The sequence below is a fragment of the Ovis aries genome, chromosome 23 (assembly GCF_016772045.2).
Source record: "Ovis aries strain OAR_USU_Benz2616 breed Rambouillet chromosome 23, ARS-UI_Ramb_v3.0, whole genome shotgun sequence".
NCBI classification, from domain to species: Eukaryota; Metazoa; Chordata; class Mammalia; order Artiodactyla; family Bovidae; genus Ovis; species Ovis aries.
In genome coordinates this window covers 50,583,264-50,609,710 of record NC_056076.1, presented here as the reverse complement: position 1 = coordinate 50,609,710, position 26,447 = coordinate 50,583,264, and the positions used below count along the sequence as shown (strand labels likewise).

At 51.2% G+C, this 26,447-nt stretch overlaps 1 protein-coding gene across 1 annotated transcript in view; it reads right to left on the bottom strand.

The window, feature by feature from the left end:
* Window positions 1-458: 458 nt before the first annotated feature.
* The window catches only part of MAPK4 (mitogen-activated protein kinase 4), a 173,299-nt gene continuing 147,310 nt past the window's right edge, over window positions 459-26,447 (bottom strand). The window contains exons 3-6 of the mRNA XM_027960753.2: window positions 12,814-12,958; window positions 11,165-11,326; window positions 7,078-7,279; window positions 459-3,408 (exon numbers count right to left, since the gene is read on the bottom strand). Coding sequence (XP_027816554.2) covers window positions 2,697-3,408; window positions 7,078-7,279; window positions 11,165-11,326; window positions 12,814-12,958 — 1,221 coding nt within the window. The 3' untranslated portion in view covers window positions 459-2,696. The remainder of the gene's footprint in view (window positions 3,409-7,077; window positions 7,280-11,164; window positions 11,327-12,813; window positions 12,959-26,447) is intronic.

Sequence of the window (26,447 nt, the reverse complement as noted above, 5' to 3'; positions counted from 1 at the left end):
TGGTGGCATGCACCCTTGTTGGCCTCTTTTCCCTCCCCATCACTTCCCTATCACCTATCTGGGTCTCCTGAAGTCATTTCTCCCGCCCCTTAATTACTTGCACTTGACTCTCTGTCTCTGAGTTTGCTTTTGAAGGAAACTAAGCCAGTGCTTCATCTAGGAGGAAGCTGTGGGACTACCAACCAACCTCGGTCAGAAGATTTGGAGTTGGCTCCAAGAGATGGTTTGAGACATACAAGGTGGACACTGGGCCTGACCCAGGTGATTGTGGAATGTCTTCCCCTTTTACCAATCTTTGTAGATTCTCTCCTCACCTCCCCTTCAACTTGCAACCCCTCAAAACACCTTGCCTTCACAGGTACAGGGAGAATCCAGCCACGTTCCAATGACTCAACTGCTGTTAAAGACGGGATCAGATAACATGCAAATGAATAAGACTAAGTAGACGAACAAATGAATCTATGTTCCAATAAAACTTTATTTGGCCCATCCCGATCAAGTTTAATAATGTTTAATAGATATTTTTAAAACATGAGTAATAGCAATTCCTCTGTAATAACAATTATATATGAACTCCTTGTCAAGATCAGCAGCTTGTTCCTTTACCAAAAAAGTAAAGCCGCCCTCTGAGGACAAATGGCACGTGAGAGCGGTGAACATCTCCTTTTCTTAAAAAAAAAAAAAAGAAACCCCAACACTTCATATTTACATATTTCCCAGGTAAAAATCGGTCAGTACGGTTAACTGGTTTTAAATACAAGTTTCTAATGTGCTGTAGGTTTCAATGTACAGATCCTAGTTAGCTGATTAGACTTCAGGTGCTGTTGAGGTGAGGGTGAACACAGCCTACGATCAACACTGGGGGATCCTCTGTTTACAGATTGGCTCCTATGGGCATCTCTGGGGGGAGCTGAACGCCAGTGGTGGAAACGGAAGAGCGTTTGCTGGGGACTGGACTCCATGCCTCTGCAGAGGGCCTGCCATGCTACACACCATCCCCTGAGGCTCTGTGAACGCGTGCACATCTGGTTTGCTAAGTTACTTCAGTTGTGTCCGACTCTGTGCGACCCCATAGACGGCAGCCCACCAGGCTCCCCCGTCCCTGGGATTCTCCAGGCAAGAACACTGGAGTGGGTTGCCATTTCCTTCTCCAATGCATGAAAGTGAAAAGTGAAATTGAAGTCACTCAGTCGTGTCCGACTCTTCACGACCCCATGGACTGCAGCCTACCAGGCTCCTCCGTCCGTGGGGTTTTCCAGGCAAGAGCACTGGAGTGGGGTGCCATCGCCTTCTCCAGCACCTTTGGTTTGGCATGCTCCAAGTTCATCCTGGCCTAAGCTAGGGAGGACATGGTGGTCTCGAGTCCTTTCTTTTGTCATGGGGCCCCCATGCTGGTACCTGACCCCTGCGGACCCTTGATGTCAGCACCCCACTTTTCAGACCTTCCTGCCTTTCTGGATTCCTTGTCCCCAAGGCCCCTCGCTCTCCAGTACATTTCTTCAGGGCCTGCTGTTTGCTGGGGCTAAATGGATGATCAAACCAAGGGCAGAATTAATGAAGGTCAATGGGTCCTGTGTGAGAGCTTTTCTCCCAGCACATCAGCTCTGTTGCAGGCACTTCACTGCTTTCCTCCAAAGGGGCAATTTGGGCTGAGAAAACAAGCTCCCAAGGTAGGCTTGGAGTGGGGCTGTGTGTACTACGGGTGCGGGGCAGGCTGCAGGGATTCTTGGAATTGCTGTCTTCAAACTCACCAGGGTACGGCATTCCCTGGGGAACAAGAGCTGTCACTGTGTCTGTGCGTGTGTCAGGAAAATGCATAGGAAGTTCTGGAAAAGGTGTGTGCACAGGCCTGGGAGGATGGGTGATTTTACCCACAGATCCCAAACTGGTCTGATCTGAAGCCGAGAGTTCAGATCACACTGGGGTGAGGCAAATGGGAATATTCAGTACTTGAGGAGCCGGGAAAAGAAAATACACTTATTGACAACGGGAAAGAAGCTGGCTCAATGTCCAGTTTCAGAATTCACAGGACACGGCTCTGAGTAAAAGCACACAGATGGGTAAGCTGGTAATGGACAGGGAAGAAACATCTTGAACCAAGTTTTCTGAGAAAAAGGCCAGAGTGACCCCAGCAGAGGAAGACATTGTTTAGTGGACAGATGGACAGACACTGGCCTGGGGGCCAGGAGACTGGGATTCAAGGCTTGCCCTGACACCGACTAGGCCCCGATCCTATTAGCAAGTCACTTGGCTTCTCTGGACTTCACTGTGTTTCTCATCTGTCAGCTGAGGCTGCTTGGACTAGAGAGTTCCAACCCTCTCTGCCAGGTTCCTCTCCAGACAGCCACCCAGGTGGGGCCTGTTGACTGCTAAGACCTTTCTGCCCTGCGCACCACCACTGATAAAAACACAAGGGCCTCCTCTTTGCTGGGAAAGTGATCAACCCCGCCCCCCCCCCAAAAAAAAAACTAGACTCCTGTTCAAACACGCTCCCAGAGGTTAAAGGCTAGTTATTAAGGCAGTTTAAGAAATGGACATTCCTCTCGCTCCTCGGATCCTTCCTGTTCCGCTAACCCCAGGGCAGCAGAGATGGGGTGGAAGGGCTGGTGGAGGTGCCAGGGGGGCGGTCCCCTCTGGCCAGGGCTGGCTTTCCCCGGATGGTTTCCGGGGGCACGGCCTGGAGCGCCCCTCCACCCTCACCACCTTTCTTTGGAGAAGGCCTCGGTCTGCACGAGGTCGCCGGGGTGCTCGGAGATGCACGCGCCGTTGAGGTCGCCCAGTTTATTGTCCGGCAGGTCCTCGGGCTTGGTGCAGAGCTTCAGGGCGCGGGAGATGAACACGTCCAGGTCGAACTGCGGGCTGGCGCCCCCGTCGATGGGGGCCGGGCGGCCAGGTGGGGACAGGCGGCGTTCTGGGCCGTCGGGGGGCGGGCTGGCGCCGCGCTCGGGGCCGCCCTGCGTGCTCTTGACCCACTGCGCGATCTCCAGGAAGAGGCTGGCCGGCTCGTCGTCACGCGGCCCGGGGTCCGCAGTCACCGCGGCCACGCCGGCCACCCCGGCGGCGGGGGGCGCGCCGGCGGCCTGCTTCCAGTGCGACAGGTCCAAGATGAGCTTGGGCTCCGAGTAGTGGTGCGGCTTGCTGTCGCGCCACAGCAGCTTGTCCAGGTAGGACGGCGAGCCCACCTTGTAGTCGCAGGAGTGCCCGTAGTCGGCCTCGAAGGCGCGCTCCATGGACGAGTGCGACTGCTCCAGGAAGCGCTCTGAGCTGCTCTGCGAGTCCTTGCGCGGGTCCACCTGCACGTCCTCCACAAGTGGCGCCGACCCCGCGCGCGGGTCGCGCTGCCCCTCGCTCGCGTCCTGGCCCCGGTCGGGCCGCCACTCCAGGTCCGACGACAGGCTCACGGGGTACCTGCAGGGTAAGACGGGATGGCCGTTTGACACCCCTCTCTTCCCCGCCCCTCCAGCTGGGGTGGCTTTGCGGAGGGAGCCACCTCCTCATCACTGTCTGCCCCTCAGCAGCCAGGCTTTCCATTCCTTCCCAGTACCCCCCCCCACCCCCCGCAGCTCCTGCTGTCCCCCACCTCCAAGGTGGGAGGGACATGGGACAAAGGAACAGTAATGGTGAGGTCCCCAGAGCGCAAGTGGAGGGACTGATTGTTTCCTCTTGTATTCAAGGGGCTTCCCTCAGAGCTCAGTTGGTAAAGAATTCGCCTGCAGGAGAGCCCAGTTTGATTCCTGGGTCGGGAAGATCCGCTGCAGAAGGGATAGGCTACCCACTCCAGGCTCCAGCTACAAGGGATAGGCTTCCCTTGTAGCTCAGCTGGTAAACAATCTGCCCTCAATGTGGGAGACCTAGGTGCGATCCTTGGGTTGGGAAGATCCCCTGGAGAAGGGAAAGGCTACCCATTTCAGTATTCTGGCCTGGAGAATTTCATGGAATATATGTATAGTATTCATTCATTGTGTGCGCATGGTGAGTCACTTCATTCGTGTCCCACTGCTTGTAACCCTATGGACTGTAGCCCACCAGGCTCCTCTGTCCATGGGATTCTCCAGGCAAGAAGACTGGAGTGGGTTGCCATGCCCTCCTCCAGGGGCTCTTCTTGACCCAGGGATCAAACCTGCATTATCGGGCCCTTTACCACTGGGGCCTCTTTGGAAGCCAATTCATTCAATACCCTATAAATATTTCTTGAGCACCTCCCCTGTGCCAGGTGCTGAACTGGGCGTTACCAGACACAGCAGGGAACAAAATCCTTGTCACCTTGGAATGCATTTTCTAGTGGATCCACCTATGTAGTGCTCCTCAAACTGTGATGTCCACACAAATCACCTGGGGACCTTGTAGAACACAGATCTTGATCCAGTAGATGAGGTGGGGTCTGAGAATCTGCGTGTCTAACAGGCTCCCAGGTGACGTGATGCTGCTGGTCCACGGCCCACACTGAGTAGCAGGGCTCAGATTAGAATCACTTGTGTGTGTATGTGTCTGTGCGCGTGTATGTGTGCGTGCGTGTGTGTCGGGGGGGGGGGATTAAAAATAAAGTTCCATGCCCGCCCTGTACCTCCAATGATGATTCAGTATGTCTAGGTAAAGGCCCTGCAGCTTTGTGTTCGTCAGACCTCTCCAGGTGTTTCTAAGTTCCAACCAGAGCTAAGAACCCTGCCCTAGTGGTTCTGGTTGGAGGCTCTGCAGGACTTTGTGCAGATGTGAGCAGGTGGGGCGTACCAAAAGATTACAGGCACCCTCAAGAGAGGCCAAGAATCCTTGGAATTCTGCCCTCTGTTGACTGTCCTGGGGCCTTGGAGAGCAGCTACCCAGTGAAGGGCAGGTGGGTAGGCCATCAGCTTGGGCTGAGCCCTCTCCATGTCAGGTGTTCTATGCGGAATTTAGGGGACGGGGAGGCAGGGAGCCCAGAGGAAGCCTCTTGGAACAGGAGGCGGAGTGCTCACACAGGAAAAACCAAGGGCAGGCTAGTTTGGCTGTGTAACCGGGCGGGCAGGCAGCTGCGGTCCATGCCTTGTGGTTTGTGAAGCACAGGAAGGTACCAGTTCTGCCTGTTGATGCCATCAGGGCAGGAGTCACTCCTCGAGGTGAACACTGTCCCCTCCCATGACGGTCCTTGAAACGGCAGAGATTTCAGGAGGAAGAACTTGTGAAGAGCGTCACTTTTGGACGCTCTGTTAGTTCTATTAGAAAGAAAGTTCTATTAGTTTGAGGTTTCAGAACTCCCTCAAACCAGGACCAGTACCTTGGTAAAGGTTAGGCTGGGACCCTGGCCCACTATGAGTGTGTGCGGATGGCATTCCTGAGGATTCAGAGCTTCAGTGAACTGTGAGTGCTCCAGCTGCGTAACTCTCTGAACTGTCTTGCCAGTTTCTACACTGGCTGGACTGGGCATAATTCAAAAAGGAAAAGCTCATATTCATCCCATTCTTCTGCAGCTCTGTGATAGCATTTAATAACACCCCAATGGGATGTCGTCTGCTTTTGGCTGCTACATTGCTAAGGGCCAAGTGTACTGGGTTGGCCAAAAAATTTGTTCGGGCTTGGAAATGGAAAGCCCTAACAAACTTTTCAGCCAACCCGATAAGTTGTCTGCAGTCTCCAGAGCAACCCCGTGGAGTATTATCACCTCCTCCATAGGTGAGGACACAAGCGTTCAGAAGTCAACAGCTTTCCCAAAGCAGCAGGGCCTGTGGGCAGGGGTTTGTCACCGCCTTTATCATGCAGGTGTGATGGGGAAAGTCAGAGCAGAGGTGCCCCAGGTTTAGAAGTGGTCAGAGTTGATGGGCAGGGGTCAAAGAAACCCTGCTACAGTTTTCCTGGCGCCAGCCTCAGGCCATAGCCGTGCTGAGCATGGATGAACCCTGCCACGCAATGCGCTGTGCCCTAAACCCTGTGGAGTGGAGGCGGCGGGGCTGCAGGGAGCACAGTCAAGGGCAGGCCTAGCATGGGAGCAGCAGAGAGGGTCTTTGTTAATCTCTGTTTGCTGGCAACACTTGATAACAACCATCGACAACAACCAGCCTGTCCCAAAATAGCAAGGTGGCCCTGACCCTCCATCGCAGCCTCCTTAATCTGAAACCCATCATCTGTCAAATGACCAAAAAGGAGACACTGCTCATCTGTCACTTCTGTAACCAGCTGTCACTTTCTCGCAGCAGCAGGGCTCCCACTTCAGCCCCCTCAGAGTCCTAGCTGCTAAGCCCTCGAGTTCTGTTTCTAAACGGAGCAGCCACCATCACTCCCCTCCCAGAATTAGCAGGTGGTGATGCCTAAACGTTTAGCTGCCTGATCTAGAACATCAGAACGGGAAGGGCCCTGAGAGATCACTGTGTGCTTATGTGGAGTTTGTAAAACAAAAAACAAAAAAACGTATCTCCTCCCCAGCTGTGACTCATTGGTAGTGACTTCTGGGCACACTGGGTTGAGAAGGATTCTGAGGCCCGGCCCAGCTTAGGAGAGAAGGGTTCTGCGAGTGTTAGCGGTGTCTGATATGAGACAGGGGACTGCCCCTCATGGCCAGGTGTTAGCCCTGTGACACTACACCAGTCTCTAACCTCTCTGAGCTGTGGCTTCCTCGTGTATCAGTGGGCAATAATGATAATGGTGCCTCCTTTACTGGCTTCGCAGGAGACGCAAAGGATGTGAAGAGCAGGAAGGTGGTGTGTGATGGGGAATTGCACCTTGTTTTCTTACATTGCTGTGCTTTGCTTTTCTGGGGCAAATTCCCAGCCTGCAAGACGTGAGCTCCGGCCGTGGGTACGCATGAAATGCTTGCCCGACTCTGTGTTGAACCCAGGGTGTGCGGTGCACCTGGGGTGGGGAGAGAGGGTGCGGTGGCTGGGTGGCACAAAGGCAGGCCCTGACCACACGCGCAGGACGCGTCTGTTCATCTACAACGAGCATCTAGGGACAAGGAGAGAAGGGCAGGAAGCCGAGCTGGGGAAAGCGCCCCATGGACTTTAGAACTCAGGAGACAGAAGGAGAGTCACGGAGGATCAGAGGCAGGTAGAGATGGGGGGATGAGGTCGTGGGCCCCAACCTCCAGGGCCGGGGCCCCTGGAGCCGCACCTGTCCCAGTTGGAGAGCTGGCTCTGGCTGGCGGCCATCAGCAGGATGTCGTCAATCTCATCCTCGATGCGGAAGGGGTGCTGTGAGGTGGGCTCGTCCTCCGGGCAAGAGTACGGGCTCATGTAGGGGTGCTGCAGCCCCATCTCGGCGGTCAGGCGATCCATGGGGTTAAAGGTCAGGATCTTCTCCAGAAAGTCGATGGCTGTGGGGAGCAGAGCAGGACAGGATGGTCATTGGTGCCCTTGGCACAGTGAGAATGAGACTCCTCAGCCTGGGGATGCCCCCGAGTGTCTGTACTTTTCCATTTGTGAAAGGGCTTCTTACCCGTTCCCTTTCTCATGACCCTCACCACAGTCTAGGGATAAATTCAGAGCAGATGCTGCTTTCTGACTCCACAAAAGAATTAACGGAGGTCCAGAGGGCTTACCCTGGTAGCTGAGCTGGTAAAGAATCCACCTGCAGTGCAGGAGACCCCGGTTTGATCCCTGGGTTGGGAAGATCCCCTGGAGAAGGGATAGGCTACCCACTCCAGTATTCTGATCTGGAGAATTCCATGGGCTGTATAGTCCATGGGGTCGCAGAGAGTCGGGCATGACTGAGAGACTTTCACTTTCAGAGGGTTTACGGTCTTCCCAGGGGGTGCTTGTGGTAAAGAATCTGCCTGTCCGTGCAGGGGACGCAAAAGATGTGGGCTCAATCCCTGGGTCAGGAAAATCCCCTGGAGCAGGAAATGGCAACCCACTCCAATATTCCTGCCTGGAAAATTCCATGGACAAGAGGAGCCTGGCGGGCTACAGTCCATGAGGTCGCAGAGTCGGACATGACTGAGTGCCCACATACATACAATACACACAGAGGGATTGCAGTGACTTGTAAGATAAGGTCACCATTGGTTACCGGAGGTCAGGGCTAGAACTTTGCCTTTGGCTGGATTTCTGCAGAGACAAGGAATGGGGTGGAGGCACTTTATGTGGCAGCGACCCCAGGAAGCACTGGTGGGGGGTGGGTGGGGGGAGAAGCCAGCCAAGGACGTGCCAGTGAGCAGTTCCTCCTGAAGGCACTTGGGGCTCCGTTCCACTGGGTCCTCCAAGAGACAGCATGGGACGCATCTCAGAGGTGGTCCCACCTGGAGGGGGGAAGCAGGGACATCTCCATCCCCACCGTCAGGTGTCGTGAGTTGAGTGCAGCTGTGGGGGGAGCTGGTGGAGGACCCTCCTCCTATAGGACTCAGCAGTAGAAAGCCTGAGTGAGAGTGGTCACCATGGAGGAGGGCGGGGGGACAGAGCCTGCCAGCCCGGGGATCCTGGGTCCAGAGCTCTTTCTCCCACAAGCTGCCCCTGGAGGTTTGGCAGATCAAGGCCACCTTCTTCAAAACCTCCTGCACATGTGTCTGCTCTCTTTCCCGCCTCTGGCTTCAGCTGGAAGTTGGTGCCCGGGGGAGCCTTGGAAGCTCTCATTGAAGATGGCAGAAGGCCCGTGTCCTGGGCAGAAGCCCCCCTCTGTCTGGACTTGAGTTGATCGGTGCCTACATCGCTAGCAGGTAGGCCATGGAGATTTCAGGTCTATTGGCTATAGCACCGGCTTCCCCTTAACTCATAACCACCACCCTCACTCCCCAACTCTTTCTTCAAGTTCAACCTCCCACACGTTTTTGTGGGGTTTTTGGTGCTTCTGATATACTGAGGCTTCTGTGCAATCATGTGACTTTTATGTGGCCCCACTGGATTCCCAGCTGGGCTTCTCAGACCCCCAGGGTTTCTGGAAGGATTCTCAGGGAGGGGCGTCTCTGGTGATTGAGAGGCGGGGTGGGGACAGGGCCCCTCACCCCTGCTGCACCCAGAGCGCTCCTCTCCCTGTTTTGGGTAGAGGCTTCCTCATCGGCTCTGTCCCCTGCGGTGTAGTTGCTTCTTGTCAGCGGAGCTCAGGACTGAACGCCCTGTGGGTGAGGTCTCGGGGCTGCTCCCTTGTCCTTCAGCTGTGCAGTGGCGGCTGCTTGGGGGACACAGTCCACCCAGACTGTGTCCTTCGTGCCTCCGAGGGGGATAGTTAGAGAGACAGCCTCTTCTCAGGCCTGCAGGCCCTCAGAGGGACAGCCCCAGGTGAGCCGAGGGACAGCAGCTGGCTCTTTGGGGCAGGCGGGTGTGACACCCTTTCCCTACTGAAGTTTCGTTTCAACCGTACCCCTCTCCCCTGAGGCCAGGCTGACTGGGGTCACTTTTCAAGCCCAGAGACGGACAAGAGAACTGTGGTTGAAGCCGGCACACTGGGAGGGTGAAGCCAGCCCGGCTTTCATGAACCTCTGTTTGGCTCCACGATCCAGTCCACACACGTCGCCTGGGCATTCAGGGCCTTGTGGCCTCTTGGCCTCGCTCACCCCTCCGGCTTCCCTTCAGACAATCAGATCCTGCTGATCCCAGTCCTCACCAGCTCTCCAGGTCGGCTCTCTGTCCCTCTCTGTGCCCAGTGGCTCTCACGCCCTCCCCAAAGCCCCAGGGCTCTCGCTGACTCCTTAGGATGTGTTCCTTCATCTGCTCATCTCTGACAGGTGTCCGTCTTCCCGGGGAGACCATCTATCATCTCTCTGGTTTCTCTGAGGCAGGCCCACAGTGTTCAGAGGGGCTGCTGTGTGTGTGGTGGTTTGGGAAGAGACACGGATGACTCATCCCTGATCCAGAATTCCTGAGAATTCTGAACCTCCTGTCACATGGCAGGATTTCTACAGAGGCCCAAGAATCAAAGAAAATGTGGACGGGCTGAGACTTAATTTGTGGGGAATCAAATTGCCTCTCTCCCTTGATGACGAGGAAGCTAAGACAGTTTATTGATTGACAGGGGATCATGGCCAAAGACACTGTTAGTCCAAGTTCTTGGTTTCTTGATGGGGAGGAGTGTGGCAGAGACAGTAGCTGGTACCCATGTCTGTTCTCCTCTTCCATAGTAATGGACGTGGACACACAGTGGCAGTGGGGTAAGTTTCCATTTCATAGCCTCACTGCAGTGAGGTGGGGCCAGGTGGCTTATGCTCTGGCCAACAGGACATGAATGGAGGTGAGGTGTCCAAATCCTGGCTCATGACATTAAAGGCAAGGGGCTGCCCTCCTCCCCCACCTTCCTCCAAGGGGTAAGGGCAACACCCTAAGGTGGTAGAGATATAAGACAGAAGGGGCTTGGACCCCTGGATGACTGTAGACCAGGTCTACCTCAGTGGCCCTGGACTGTCTGCTTTAGATTCTTATATGAGAGAAATAAACTCTTTTTTTTTTTCTTAAATAAGAAATAAATGTTATTTAAGTTGTTGAGAATCTGGGTTTCTCTTACAATTGGCCAAACCTATATCCTGTCTGATATAGGAATTTCTTCAAGCAGAGGATGAGATGGTTAGATAGCATCACTGACTCACTGGACATGAATCTGAGTAAACCCTGGGGGAAAGTGGAGGACAGAGGAGCCTGGCATTACTGCAGTCCAGGCGGTGGCAAAGAGTCAGACACAACTTAGCAACTGAAGAGCAACAAGGAAGCCTCTAGCAAGTATGAGACTGGTGATATTCTAAAATCTCAGATAATGGAGAAACTATCCTATGTCAAGGACTTCACAAACTCTATTTTATGTACTCGTCACAATGACCCTATGTGGCATGTATTATTATATCCATTTTACAGTTAGGGAAACTGAGATGCAGAGAAGTTAAGAAGCTTGCGCAAAGCCAAACAGCTAGTCACTGGTGGAACGGGGAGCTGAGCCTGGATCAGACTTCGAAGCTGATGAAACCGTACCATGCCTTCCAGAGAGGAAAAAGTAAAGGGAGGTGGAGGAGAGGGAGGGAGGCAAGTGAGAAAGAAGGAAAAGGAAGCAAAATCAGGGTTGAGTGTGGAGGACCAGCAGTGACTGCCTTGAGGGTGGCCTGATGGCTGAACTCGGTCTGGAAGGAGCGAGGGCGAAGACCCGCTGCCAGGGGGTCCCCCGCTTCTGTGTCTAGGGACTCTGGTCCTTTTGGAAAAGACTGCCTGCCCCCTGGGCCCCAGGGTGAAGCCAGGGCGCAGAGCGCAGCCTCCAGACGCCGGCCCTTGCAGTCAGGCGGTGGTACCTTCACTGTTCACTTCCGGGAGCAGCTTGCGCAGCGGCCGCTTCACCTCCCAGGTACTGCTGACGAAGGAAGGCATCACCTTGAGCAGCTCGTCCTTGTCCTCCTCCCGGATCACGGGGACGGTCTCCAGGATGAGCTGCATCTGCTCCAGCTCGTGAGCCCCTGGGGAGGCAAATGCCAGATGGTTACGCGTACCACCCACCCGGCTGGTGGATGTGGAACCGCCAGCGCCTAGGACAGTGGGAGCCCGGGGACTTGGGTTCATTCTGCTGCTAACTGCTGGGTGACTGTGGGCAAGTTGCTTGCCGTCTCTGGGGCTTGGTCAAATGCAGAAAGAAGGGGTAGACTCTGGGGCCCCGTCCATTCTCGTAGCATTCTGTGCCTCTGGAATGGTCCAGCCTCATACAGCCTGAGTCAGCCCACGCTAAAATGATGGGAGCAGCCCTACCCGAGGCTTTCCAAGCGTTCCTTCCTATGCACCTCTGTGCATTTCCTTTACCAGGCTGGGGGAGGAAGAGATTTTAAGGCTAAAAATGAGTCTTACCTTTTGGGTTCCCATTAGGAGGAGAACAAAAAAATCAGGAATAGCAAATGAAGTTTGGGACATGTCATGAGTGCGCTGACTGGTGATCCTCCAGGCAGAGGGAGGAAGACAGGGCTGCCAGGTCTGTGGGACAGGACGGAATGGCTCATCCAAGCCCTCATTCACTCACTCATTCGTTCATTCAACAAAGATTTATGGAGTGTCCTCTCCCTGCCAAGGATCATGCTAGATGCTGGGAATGAATAGCATCTTCACCCATAAGAAGCTTCAGGCTTCTGGTTCTCGGAAACTCAAGTCCTCTTCCACACCCAGGCCATCGCTGATGCTGTTTCAGAGCTTTGATGCTGCTGGGATGGGTCAGGTCTGAATCTTTGCTGCCCTCTCTGGTGTCTGGGCCATCCTATTCCTTTTGTTTTCCCTTTTGGCATGAGTAGCCTTGCCATTCACCTCTACTGGGTTGAATCCAACCCAGCCTGGTCTTCCTTCCTGACTCATCCAGCTGCACAGAGCAACCCCCGCCATCACTGAGTCCCGTGGGGTCCCAGTCTTCCAGAAGCTGGAGGCCAAGGGCAGGGGTCTCCCGTGTTCCCCTGGCGATGCCTTGTATGGCACTAAGCTCATGCGAATGCTGTGAATGCTGACCCAGAAAGTGCCGAAGCATCAGCGTCTGCTCTGAAGGAGTCACTTGGCTTCTCCCTGCAGTGGACTCAGGTAGGGTCAGTTCAGGGGCTCTGGGAGCCTGGTTGGGTCCCCTCTCTGAATGAGCACTCCTGATTGACCTCTCACAGTGGCAGGGAGAGGGGAGAAAGGAGCTGAAAAGGTAGGATGGGTGTTTTCACGGGTTAATCTCCAGGTGTTTGAAGAGACATGATTTCTTGATTTTGGAAGTTTAGTGCTCAAGAAGTTTTTTTTCTTTCTTTTTTTTTTTTGCCTCTCCAGAATTTTGCCTGAAATAGTTGATAACAAGTTGCCTCCAAGTAGTGCCGTCAAAGTCAGAGGCAACCTCAAAGAGGAGAATAGCAGGTTTTGTGATTAGCGTGTTCCCCACCCCCCTTTTATTGAGCTGCAGCAGAGGGGCAGGAGGGTGGCCCGGGTAGCAGCTTACCAGCAAAGAGCATCCTGCCCGTGAGCATCTCAGCCAGGATGCAGCCGGCAGCCCACATGTCGATGGCTTTGGTGTAGTTGTTAGGGGAGAGGAGTAGGCGTGGTGAGCGGTACCACTTCGTTACCAGCCCTTCTGACAGGTAACCCTGGAAGACAAAACCCCAGCTTCCAATGATCAGTCATTTATGGACACCCTCCCTCCCACAGAGCTTCCCTGGTGGCTCAGCTGGTAAAGAATCACCTGCAGTGCAGGAGACCTGGGTTCGATCCCTGGGTTGGGAAAATTGCCTGGAGAAGGGAAAGGCTACCCACTCCAGTATTCTGGCCTGGAGAATTCCATGAACTGGTCCATGGGATCTCAAAGAGTCTGACATGACTGAGCATCACTCCCTCCCACACCTTTCTTCTTGTCCCTTTTCAGGGAGAAAAGACCTCTTTCACTCTCCATCCTTCCTGTTGATAACCTGTTTAGAGGGGTTCAGGCAGGTTTGAGGGGCTCAAAGAGTTTGGTGGGGGAATCTTATGAGCCCCTGGAGTTCTGTTCTGTGGAATGGGATCCAGGTTGCCACTATTTAAGGAGCAACGCTTTCCTAGCCCATCTTGATGTGACAACACATAACACTCTACCCTCATCTAGTAAGAAGATGGATAAACAGGAGCCGTACTCGAGTTCATTATCACCATCAACAGAGTAATGATGAGAAACTGGAATTTCATTTATTCAGTGGGCTGAATCTCAGAAATAGCTGGAAAATTGAAATCAAGCCAGTTGCTTTGGTGCTGATGATTAAATTATTTCTGTTACAATGCCAGACACCAGTCTTCTGCTGGGAATGGACGAAGCCAGCTTCATCATGGGTATGAGTGAAGGGCTTTGGGGAGCAGCCCTAAAAGGCAGACTGGACACAGCTTTGGTTGGCCCAGAGGGTTCTGGGAATTCTACAGAGTGTGGGGTGGGTGTTCTAGCTGGTTTCAGCCACTGCTCAGTGTGTGGCCTGGGGTGGAAGCCCTTCCTATGGGAAATAATGACGTCATAGGTGCTTTAGGGAAATATAGCCAGGCCATGTGGAAATTGTTCTCTGTGTAATTCAGAAAGCATGTGCAACAGTGAAATCTGCAAAATGTCTCTTTGCATTACCTGGAACAGTCTCTCTAAAGTGAAAAAGCAGACCTATTTGGTGGTCGAGTTCAGACAGCACCAGGGGTATCCAGTCAGGGAGTCTAGGGAACATTTTGTTATTTGCTGTTGTAATTTCCAATTTGGCATCTAGTTTTCCTTTTTTGCTAAAGTAGAAAGTATCACAGACCCAGGTTAAAACAGAGGAAAAGTTAGGAAGCGCAAGTCCCCAGGAGCTTTTAATCAGTTAATCTGAAATCTCTTCACTTGTTGAGCAAAGATTTATTGTGTTTAAAACCCGAGAGCCCTCCATTATGGCAGTTTCCTCTCCTTGGTGACACATGTTTCTTCCGAGCGGGACCTCAAACTGGCGGAAGAAAGGAACAAAAGACTAGAGCACCCCACTCCCCAGCCTCAAGGCTCCTAAATGAGCTCCTCGTAATTTTTAAAACGTGCCTCCTTCCTCTGTCCTTTGGGCCTTTGCGTGTGCACCTTCCAGGGATGGGTGTCTCCACACCCGCTGTCCTTCCTGGCTAACTTACTCAGGCCTGCTTCCTCTCAGAAGCTCCCCGGCTCCCTGGGGTGAAGTTGAATGCCCCCTGCCAGGAGCTCCACCATCCCTGTTTCGTCACTGTTTCTTTACTTCTCTGGGGCTTCCCTGGTGGCTCAGTGGTAAAAGACTGTCTGCAATTCAGGGGATGTGGGTTTGATTTCTGGGTAGGGAATATCCCCTGGAGGAGGAAGTGGCAACCCACTCCAGTATTCTTGCCTGGAAAATCCCATGGTCAGGGGAGTCTGGGGGGGGGGGAGGCGCTGCAGTCCCTGGGGTGGCAAAGAGTGGGACATGACTGAGCACTTTACTTCTCTGCAGTTCCCATCCCACCTGCCTCATCCATCCAACCCCCGGGACCACTGGACGATTCCCCTTTCATGGGCAGAGGCTGTATCTTGTTTCACAGCCATTTCTGCCTTGCTCGTTTCTGTCCCAGGTCTCCCTCCTAGGAAATGTCCAGTGAACACTGTCGAGTGGATGGACGGATGAATGAGTAAGCAAAGTCTTGCATGGTCTGAGCCCTTTCAAAATGGGGCACCTACTGGAGGAACCGCTGATCCCTTTCTTTAACAGACCTGATTTTACAAGCAGATCCAGTTCCCACTTTCAGCAGTGGGTGAGGAGTTTACAAAAGTTGATGGCTTTTGGCTTACGCTTTGCCTTGTTCCGGAAAGGATTGGCAAGTGTAATTTTTTTAAAAGCCAGGTTTATTGATGTATAATTTATAAACAGTAAAATTCACTTTTTAGTGTATAGCTCCATGAGTTTTGACAAAGTATAGAATTGTGTAACCACCGTCACAATCAAGATGTCTAACAATTCTATTATCTCACACAATTCCTTTCTGCCAGTTTCGGGTCACCCCCCAGCCCCAGTTCCTTAGAGAGCACTCTTTTCCATCCCATTAGTTTTGCCTTGTACAGAATGCATATAAATGGAGTCACAGTGTGTGGCCTTTTGAGTTGAAATTCCTTTGCTTAGCCTAATGCACCTGGACCATCCCTGTGGTTGTATGGAGAGTAGTTCGTGAGGAGTTTAAGTCTGAGTCTCAAAATGAGAGACAAGCCCAAATGCAGGTGCGCACATCTGGGCGGGTGGATTATAAATAAAGAATGGCCCAATGTTATTCTCCAGCCAGAAGGTAGGAGTGTCAGAGGAAGGCTAAAGTAGAGTGCTCATTGGGGGAGCTACTGAGGGGCGTTTACTCTGATGTGTCGGTGAGCAGGCTGTTATGAAATTCCCTATAATTAACACCTGTCTATCCGCAGATTCTGGGGCTGAAGTGGATGCAGGGGGGCTTCCTTCTGAAGCACCTGCCCTGAACGTAAAAGATGTTTGCAGAGGCAAGGCTGCCCCTGATGTGTTTTAGGAGCCGTAGGACAGAGGTAAAGAATCTGCCTGCAATGCAGGAGATGTGGGTTCGATTCCTGGGACAGGAAGATGCCCTGGAGAAGGGAATGGCTACCCACTCCAGCATTTCTGCCTAGGAAATCTCGTGGAGAGAGGAGTCTGGCGGGCTACCATCCATGGGGTGGCAAAGAGTTGGACATGACTAAGCGACTCACTCACTTTCTTTTGGTGGCTTCTGCCAGGCTCTGGAGCAAAAGGAGCCCTGGGGAAGGAGGGATGGGAACAGAGGGGTGCAGGCACTTCTGGGTCAGGGCAGACCTGGGGGTGGGGTTGGGATGGGAGGGGAGGTGGGTAGGACAGGGATTTCTGTGGAAGGTCCTGGGGAGGCCGGTGCCTGTGGTAGGGTTCCTGCAGACTCACTAGAGGGAGGGCCGTTCGTGGAGCCCTGGCAGTGGCTGCAGGAAGCCTGGAGAGGCTTGCAACTCAGGTGCTCTCTGCGTAGCCGGGGGTTAACAGGTTCAGGAAGGCCCCTGGGCACCACGCTTCCCTGGAAGAGGGGAGGAATGCACACATGGATCCCGTCTGGTCTAGAAGAAACTGGGTCAAGGGAAAGAGTTGTCAGGCTACAGAGAAGTAAGAACTTTTGAGCTTGAGGGGGTCAACAGGGCTGTGGCACGGATGCTGTGATTTTGTGGAGGTGCAAGTTCTCAGAAGAGCTCCTGGCGGATGTGCTGCAGAAATTAAAGGCAAATCACCCAAGGAATGGGAAAGACGGGGCGCTTAGAGCCTGGGGAACATTGCAGAGGGCATGAGAGCTGCCTCTGGACATACACAGGGCTGTCATACGGATGGGGAGTTAAGCTTGTTCTCTGAGGCTCTAGGGACAGACGTGAGCCATGGCATGAGGCAGAAAATCCAGGCAGTATAATAGCTCACGCTTACTGAGATAGTCAAACTTCTCTCATGCTTCCTAGGGATTAACTCTTTTAATCCCTGTGACAACTCCATGAGTTAGGGACTCTTATGACAGTCATTTGATAGGGAGGAATTGGAGGCACAGAGAGGGTAAGCAACCTATCCATGGTCATCCAGGCTGCAAGCAGCACAGCTGGGATGCAACGCCAGTTTGGGACGATGTAGTCCCTGTGATCCCAATAGATGGCTGAACTGCCTTTCGAAGAAAGAGAGCCCTCGAATCCACCAGGTTGTCCCAGGGTGGGGCTGGGCTCCTAGGCAGACAGGGATGGACAAGCTCATGAGAGATGAGCCAGCAGCAACCTGTGGGCCGCAGATCCTCGGACTCTGGCTCACATTTGAATTCTTGGGGACCTGGGCTGAACGTGCAGATTTCATTTCATCAGGCCAACAAAGTAGTACCGATGCTGCAGGTTGGAGGACCGCATTTGGACCAGCAAAACCCTGGATGATCTTTAATATCCTGCCCTGCCCAAGGGATTAGTGCCTTGCTCACAGGCCAGGCAGATTTCTCTAACTGAGCAGCAGACTGACCTGTAATAGGGGTTAATTCTTTGTGTTACCAGCACTCATCAAAAGATCATTTAGAAAAACACCACCTTCTCAGAGGCCCAGTTTAAGCAGAAATACACGGCCTCCCTCTCCACAGCCTCCTTCCTCCAAAGGTATAATTCTTATTTGTGCCAATATCCATATCAGGCATGTTAGAGGCCTTTTAAAGCAGAAAGAACACCACAGCGGAATCGCCTTTCTTCTTGCTGACTCCAAACTCACTCTGTTAAAACTCATTTCCATTAAGATATGCAGCAGGGACTCTCTCAAGCTGAGGGAAGGAACGCACAGTCTTACAAGCCCAGTGTACAACACAATCATTGGCAAGTAACCGGGTACGTTCTGTTTACAGCTTTCCTGGTGGTCCAGCGGTGGAGAATCTGCCTGCTAATGCAGGAGACGTGGGTTCCACCTCTGGATTTGGAAGATCCCCTGGAGAAGGAAGTGGCAGCCCACTCTAGCGTTCTTGCCTGGAAAATTCCATGGACAGAGAAGCCTGGTGGGCTACAGCCCATGGGGTTGCAAAGAGTCGGACACCACTGAGCAGCTGAGCATGCATGCACATTCTGTTTATGCAGCTGAAATACACACGGTGAACAGTGTGGTTAAATCAGCTGCCCTGAGTTTTCATTAACTTCTCAAGTGAAAGCGTTAGTCGCTCAGTCGTGTCCGACTCTTTGTGACCCCATGGACTGTAGCCCGCCAGGCTCCTCTGTCCATGGGATTCTTCAGGCAAGAATATTGGAGTGGGTAAGTCATTACTTTCTGCAGGGGATCTTTCCAACCCAGGGATTGAACCTGTGTCTCCTGCATTGCGGGCAGATTCTTTACCGTCCAAGCCATCATTAACCTCTAAAGTGGATGCCCCTTAAGTGCTGATCTGATGGCCTCTTTTCTCAGGGCTGCCCCCTCCCCACTCCCTGCTTTGGATCCTCTCCAGTGAAATTCATCTCTCCCTCGGTTTCCATGGAAATAACCAAAAGCCCAGGTAAGTTCCTATAGGCCTGCAGCCCCCATGTGGTCCTTCCTTTTACACTAAAAAAAAAAAAAAAAAAAAAATCAGAATTGCTTTAAAAAATGACTTATTTTTGCGTGGTAAAATACACATAAAATTCACCATTTTAACTGTTTTTAAGCACAAAATTCAGAGTATTGAGTACATTCATATTGTTGTCCCAGCAGCACCACCATGTGCAAAACCAAGTCAGGCATATTAAATAACAGCTCTCCATACTCCAGCCCCCAAAGCCCCCGTTGACCAGCACTCTTTCTGGCACTATTGAATGTGACTATTCATATAAGCGGGATCATACAGTATCTGTCTGTCTGCGACTGGCTTCTTTCACTCAGCATAATGTACTTCTCCCTGCTTGAAACAGCAGGAAGGTGGGAGCAATGGAGCTGAGCTTCTTTTTAAAAACCACTTTCTCAAAATGTGGTTGTCTTCTCACTCAACTAGAGCTCGCGTCACAGATAAAAGCTTTGCATGTTATCCCTCTGGGATCCTAATCATCAGCTCTGAGTTCTGTTACAGTGCAAGACATGGCAAAATGTTTCGTTTGTTTGGATCGCCAGTTCTAATACTGCCATCCTTGCCAGGACCAGGGCTGGACTGGGTGGACGAAGGCTTGGTGCAGCTGCTCCAGCCTCAGTTTCCCCATTTGCTTGTGCTGCTGGCCTCCAGGATTTCCTCTGCGGGGCACTAGAGTCCTAGAAATCTGTACCACAGTCACCAGCAATCTCTAAGTGAGGGGACCCTGCAGGGCCAAAGTGATTAATTCTTAATGGGCTGGACTGTGAGCGAATGGCCCCTTTTAGGAAGATGCATTAACCAGCAGGCCATAATTAGACACTTGTCTCTCGCTGACTTTCAAGGGGGAGATCTGGCAGCAGTCTGGAGCAGTGGCTCTCAAACCTGATACACATTAGAAGCACTTGGGCAACTTAAGACAAATCCCGATGCTTAGGCCACCAACCATGCTGATGACATTAGAGTCTCTGGCGGAGCACCCAGGCATCAGTCATTTTTAAAACTCTCCAGGTGACCCCAGTGTGCAGCCATATTTGAGAACCAGCATCCTAGGGATCCCTGGCTCATTGGCTTTGGAAAGGTAAGCAGTATTTTCACGGTTCCCCAATTAGCGCAGGCTTCTATTTCTAGCTCTACTCGAGATGAATTCCTGAGTGGCCACAGCAGTCTTCTCCAGACGGCTGACCCACAGGAAGGAAAATTTTACTGGAAAACAACCAATAATAACAACACCTGCCATTTATTGGGAACTTAGGATGTGCTCGGCACTGTGCCAAGTGCTGCTTTATTATCAGTGCATTTAATCATCAACATGACCCTATGAAGACAGCACAGAGAAGGAAATAGTTTGACCAAGGCCAAATTAGGTCTGAACTGGCAATGCTGAGATTCCATCCTGGCAGGGAGCAAAACAAAGTCCTTGTAGACATGCATTTGGTAGGAAAGACAGCTGAGGGAGTGTAAGAAATAAAAAAGCAGACTGAGGAGATACAGTGAGGGACGGGTGGGTGGTCTAGGAAGGCCTCTGTGATCGAGGGACAAGTGAACAGGGATCAGAGTGAATCAAAGGAGTCGCCCCAAGGCCTCCCTTTCTGTCTCCCCGTCCTGTCCCCAAACAGAAACACTCTCACCTTCACCCTCCCACCCAGCAAGCCCTCTTCTCAGGCCCTCGTTAACCCCAGGCGTAAACCACTGACAACAGGTTAGGAGGAGAAGGGAACGAATGTTTGCTGAGTCCCCGTTGGGCACAAGGGAGTTTGGCAGCATTAACTCAGCTGACCTCCTGACAACCCTGGAAGGTATTTATTTTTTTCATTTTCTCTCTGGGGAAATTCTTGCAGGTCCCTCCCCTCTGCTTGGCTTAGCTGGTAAGCCTTTGTGATCCTGGACCTCTTTATCTCCAGATCACAGCTCCATGGAAGGGGAGGCCCTGAAGGCTGTTTTTTCTAGGGTAGATGCTCACTTTCAACCCGATGACTGAATTGGATAAAAATCTAAGCCAAAGGAATGACTGATACGCCTGTGGTGGAATTTCAGACAGTGATCACCAGTCAAGGGGAGATTATTTTGAAGTTTGTGGGCCATGTTTGAATTGCGGGACAAAGGTAGCTGCCACGTTCAAGTCCAGCCCCCTGAAATCTAGGGGCTCCCTCAGATGTGAGGTGTGGCTGTGGATTTCTGTTTGATGTGACCTTGATGCTGGGAGCTGGGCCCTTGGGGGCCAACCTAGAGGTCAGATTCAGGGCTTTAGTGCAATCCCTTCTAATTCACTCTCAAAAAAGAAAGAGAATATTCACCCCCCAAAGCACTACTGAGTGATGCAGACAATAATCATGTTTGCCAGGAGCTGACCACGTCCTAGGTCCCACCTGAGTGCTGCGTCCTTTCATTTGATAATCAGTTTCATAATGGGGGGGCTTCCCAGGTGGCGCTAGTTGGTAGGCGCCCCTGCCTGCCAGCGCAGGAGACATGAGAAATGCGGTTTCTTCCCTGGGCCGGGAAGATCCCCCAGAGGAGGAAATGGCATCCTACTCCAGTATTCTTGCCTGGAAAATCCCCATGGACAGAGGAGCCTGGCGAGCTACTGTCCATAGGGTCGCACAGAGTCGGAGATGACCGAAGCAGCTTAGCACACACGTATACTCACAAGGTGGGTGTTGTTACTGTTCCTGATGGGAGGGGGTGGGAAGCTGGGGCAGAAGGTCGGGGACACAGTGCCAGGGTCACCAAGTCCCCCAGAGGACAGTTCAGTCTCCGAAGTCCCTCTCCTGCTCCCAGCCTCCCCCCCGCAACCTCATTTCTGCTCACTCATCCCCTCTTGGAAGGTTAAAATTCCCCCTTGTTCAGCTTGTGGGGAGGGCATACTCAGAAGAATGAAAGGCACTTCGTTGGGCAACTCCCCTTCTCTGAAGGCTCTGGGTGTAAACCACCACCTTTATTGCAGGTAACAAAGATGGAGTCAACCAGCCAAGAAAAGGAAGAGAGAGCCCTCGTGGTCTTGCTTGTTTCCATCCAGGATCAGGTGGAACTTAGAAGGCAGACTTGAGAGCATCTAGGTGGCTTCATTCCACAGATGACAGTGGAGGGGTCAGGCCTTGGGCTGCAGGTGTTAGAAATCCTCTCCTGGGTCCTGAGAAGGGGAGGAGTCAGGGGGAGGAGGTGGTGGTCATTCAGGGCTCCTGATGCAGGAAGGCCCCTGACCAGGGGAAGGAAGCCTGTGTGTCAGAAGGAAGTCGCTGCTGGTAGAAGTTGGTAGAAGGAGCCAGGAATGCCCCACGACTGCTGAATTTGACTACCTGCCTGTCCTGGTGAGTCTCGCCCACAGTTGCTGCTTGTAGTAAAGGCAGTATTTCCCCAGATGGGTCCACACCCCAAAGAGGCTACTAGGGGCAGGTAAGGCGTGTGGACAAACACCCTGGGACAGGTTGGCAGCGGCTAGGAAGTTTTTTTTACCGTCTCAGGGGCTAAGGATGCAGTCTTTGGCACTTCTCTTTGTCCATGTAACCACTGCTCTTTTCTAGGTGCATCTTAGGGACTAATCGTTCGCAGGATGTGCTGTGGGAAGTCCCAGGTAGGGTCCTTGTTAATGCGTTTACCTGGGAGAGGAAACACACTGGCCCATCTGCTGTCTTCTAGGGTTGCCATGGCCGCTGCTGAGTGTGCTGTGTGTGGATGGAAACGCACTTCCTCCCCGCTTATCTCTGAGCCTCTGAGGGCCGGGGCCATTGGACTTGCTGAGCCAAGGCAAGGGGGCTGCCTGTTACAAAAGCCATCAGAGGTGTGGGGAGTGCAGGCACTGAGCCAGCCCACTGCCCAGGGCACGCACAGGCGGCAGGGTGGAGGGGAGGTCGCAGACTCCAGCTCTTTTCCGCTGTTGCTTCTGGCAGGGTCTGAATGCAGGCTCAGTAACCCTGCCCAACCCTGACCTCGAGAAGGGTCTTCTCTCCTTGCCGACCAGGCAACCAGCTGGCTCATGTTATCCATCAGGGGCCACATCCTCTCTGCGGAAACCCTTCTCTTCCTACGAAAGCTGTAGGTCCCCGGCATGGGCCTTCTTTAGAAGTGTCCCAATGCTGAGAGGCTGCCCGGGTCACCTGCGCCAGGGAACACCAGTCCCATTTCAGACAGGTATTTTGACAGCATTGCTTCAGTGTTTCTGGTGGTGCTGGCCCTGGGCGTGATGCTCTAAGCTAGGGGACTATCCTCAAGGAGCTTACAGCCCAATTCTAGACAGTGGGTTTGCTGGCTTAACTGCAAAGACAGTCATTAAACCAGCAACAAGTCAACACTGGGCAAGGGAGGGAGAGGGGAGGAGGCAGTCACTGAGTGAAGAATGGAGCAGAAAGGGGGCAGGGTGGATCCATGCTCGGAGGTTGGTCCTTAGAAATTATGAACACAAAATTGGGTATGAAAGTGAATATTTTTGAATCAGAAAAGTGCAGCAAATTAAAAATTCTGAAAAGCTGGCAAATAGCACAAACATCACAACTTTCATAAAAATAACATTTTTACTAATTAGCTGCTTGGCAAACTGCAGGTAGCAAACATGTGAATGGATTTCATAATCTCTGATCTTGTCTATGACAGTTTTGTAATATTTTTTACAGGCAGAATTTAAAGCTAATTCAGTGTTTGAAAGATAATTGAAAAGATAACTCAGTCTTTCCTCTAATACAGTTGATTCTTTGGTTGGGTTGATAGTCTAGAAGTTTCTTTTACCTTCAAATCTAGTTATCAGCAATGTCATATAAAATTTCAAGATTATTGTCAAATTTGGGAAAAACCTTACTTAGGTATTCTTTTGCTTATGAGCTGTAAGATTTGGGGGGGCATTTCCAGTTTTCTTACATGGTGACTAAACATCTGTTCTTCGAATCCATGACGCTCATCAACCCAGCTGTCTGTGATGTCCTACTTGTTGTTATGTACTATGAGCTATAGGGTGGGCCCTGCTGTGCATGAGTTGATTTAGTGAGCCACAGAGGTATTCCTAGAAGTTATTCCTACACCAAGATGCTGGCACTCACTTAACTCTATGTAGAAGTAGCTGCAAACCATGTAAACATATCCACAGTTAAAACCCTGGACACTGAAAGTTAAGTAAGTGTCCCTGGTTGGTGATACACATCAATTGGCTGAGAGGCTGACCAAGAAGCTTCACATTTGGGACCCTCCTAGACCTTGCCCCAGAGAAGGCAATGGCACCCCACTCCAGTACTCTTGCCTGACAAATTCCATGGACAGAGGAGCCTGGTAGGCTGCAGTCCATGGGGTCCCTAGGAGTCGGACACGACTGAGCGACTTCACTTTCACTTTTCACTTTCATGCATTGGAGAAGGAAATGGCAACCCACTCCAGTGTACTTGCCTGGAGAATCCCAGGGACGGGGAGCCTCGTGGGCTGCCGTCTATGGAGTCGCACAGAGTCGGACATGACTGAAGCGACTTAGCAGCAGCAGACCTTGCCCCACGGGCCTCGTCTTTTGGCTGGTTGTGGTCTATATCTGAAGTTTATTGGATTAGCTTTAAAAAGTCCTATTTTAAGTATAGGGCTTTCCCGAGTTTTGTGAATTGTTCAAGCGAGGGGATATGGGAGTCCTCAAATTTGTAGCTAGTTGGTTATTTTTGCAAGTGGCCTGGGAAACCTTGAGTTTGTGGTTGAAGTGTAGGTAGTTCTGCGGGGGGAATGCCCTTAAACTGTGAGGTTTGTTCTAACTCCGGGTACAAACTGAATCACCAAGTTACCACATATTGTTTGATTGCTATATATATAATGCTATAATTAATATAGCAATTATATAATTGCTGTATATAATATATATACCATATGTATATATAATTATATATAATATAATGGTATATTATTTAAGATTATGTTTTCTGACTTCCCTGGTGGCTCAGACGATAAAGCATCTGCCTACAATGCAGGAGACCAGGGTTCAATCCCTGGGTCGGGAAGGTCACTTGGAGAAGGAAATAGCAACCCGTTCCAGTATTCTTGCCTGGAAAATCCCATGGGTGGAGGAATTTGGTAGGCTACAGTTCATGGCGTTGCAAAGAGTCGGACACGACTGAGCGACTTCACTTTCTGCTTTCAGCCAGTGTATAGAAATGAAGTTGAATTTTATATATTGATTTTATATTCAGTAACACTACTAAAGTCTTTTTATTAAATCTATTAATTTGGCTGTAGATTGAGGCTTTATTTACACAGTCAAATCATCTGTGAATAATAACAGTTTTGCCTTATTTTGCTTGCCAGGACTAGTGCAATGAGGAACAGTAAGTGACAACCTTAGCATGTTCCTAGCTTTTAAAAAAGGTTTTTTAACATTTCATTGTTAAATAAAACATTGTTGAGATTTTTGGCAGAAACAATTTTTCAGTGAAGGAAATCATTTTCTTCCTAGTTAGTATGAATTTTTATCATTCACAGATACTGAATCTTTTAGAATGTTTCTCGTATCTGTAGAAATGATCATGTGATCTTTTTTTTTTACTCTCTTAATTTGTTTCTGACTTTGGTAGCAAGGTTTTAATGTAGCAGGGTATTTCCTCTTTTTACGTTCACTGTAAGAGTTTGATAAAACTTATGTTATTTGAAAGTTTGCCTGTAAACTATAAGGCCTGAGGTTTTTGTTGTGAGCTTTTTAACTCCTGATTTAGTTTCTTTAATGGTTATTGCATTGTCTAGGTGTTCTTTTTGAGTCAAATTTTTATAAAATTATATTTTTCTAAGAACTTATTCACTTCATATTACTATTTAATAAGTATATGTATTTAATAAATGAACATTTATGGGCATAGGGTTCATAGTATACTCTTAATTTAGAATCTGTGGTTCTATTCTTTGCTATTTAGGGCTGTTGGGATGGTCTGACCCTGGAAGCCACTGGCCACTCTGTGGAAGGCTGACACTGAAACTTGCCAACCTGTTGCCCAATTTGATTTTATTTCCTGTTGATCTGAGATGTGCCACCCACAGGAGTGTCTGTGGGCAAGGCCCAGTAATGTAACCTAGGCCCTGACTAGGTTTCTGCCTTCAGGAGAATGAAACCATGATCAGCTGTCATTTTGATTCCCAGAGGGAAAGAGCATTATCGTCCTTTAAGGAGCTCTTGCTGTGGTTTAGCACTTCGTTGTGGTCTTGCTGTGGTTAGCACTTTTCAGGGTGACAGAGGAATATGGACGAGCTCCTGTAACTAAGTTAATTGGTCCGGACAAGCCCATCCCACAAAGCAGCTCTGAGAAACTGCTCACGGGGCAGGGCCCATGAACGCTGTACCTGTGGGCTGTCTGCCAACAGGGGTCCTCCCGTCGAGGAGTTAGGACCCAGACTCATCTGGAAACCTCCAAGCTGCTCAGGGGCCCTTGAGAACTCTCTAGCTGGCTGAGTTACGCTCTGTACTTGCTGGGCCCAAGACCCAGAGGTGACCAACGTTGTCCTTCTGTTCCCCTCTGTGGACGAAATGGCAGCCTACCAACCTCCTTTCTCCTCTGCATTTAGAGATTTTGGTGCACAGTTAGAACCCTCAGAGGCTGTGGACCTGATCTTCTGACTCCTCTCTAAAAGGGATGATGTAGGTCATTTCAACCAAGCCTCTCATTTTGCAGAAGGGGAACTCCTAACCATCACCATCATCTGTGTCTATAACCCGCACGATCATGAAGCACTTACTAGATGCCTGCCAAGCGTTGCATCAATACTTTACATGTGGAACTTCAACAAATACCTCACCACAGTCGTGTTGCATCACCAGTGTAGCAACTATCTACTGAGCTGTTATGTTTCAGCTCTGAGTCCTGGGGCAGAGCAGCGAACAAGGCAGAGAAGTTCCCACCTCTGCGGTCCACTTGCTGTGCCCATAGGGGAGGTGTTTTTATTCCTATTTTATAAATAAGTAAACTATGGCTTGGGCTTCCTTGGTGGCTCAGGGGTAAAGAATCCACCTGTGATGCAGAAGATACAGGAGACCTGGGTTTGATCCCTGGGTCGGGAAGATCCCCTGGAAGAGGCCATGGTAATCCACTCGAGTATACATGCCTGGGGAATCCCATG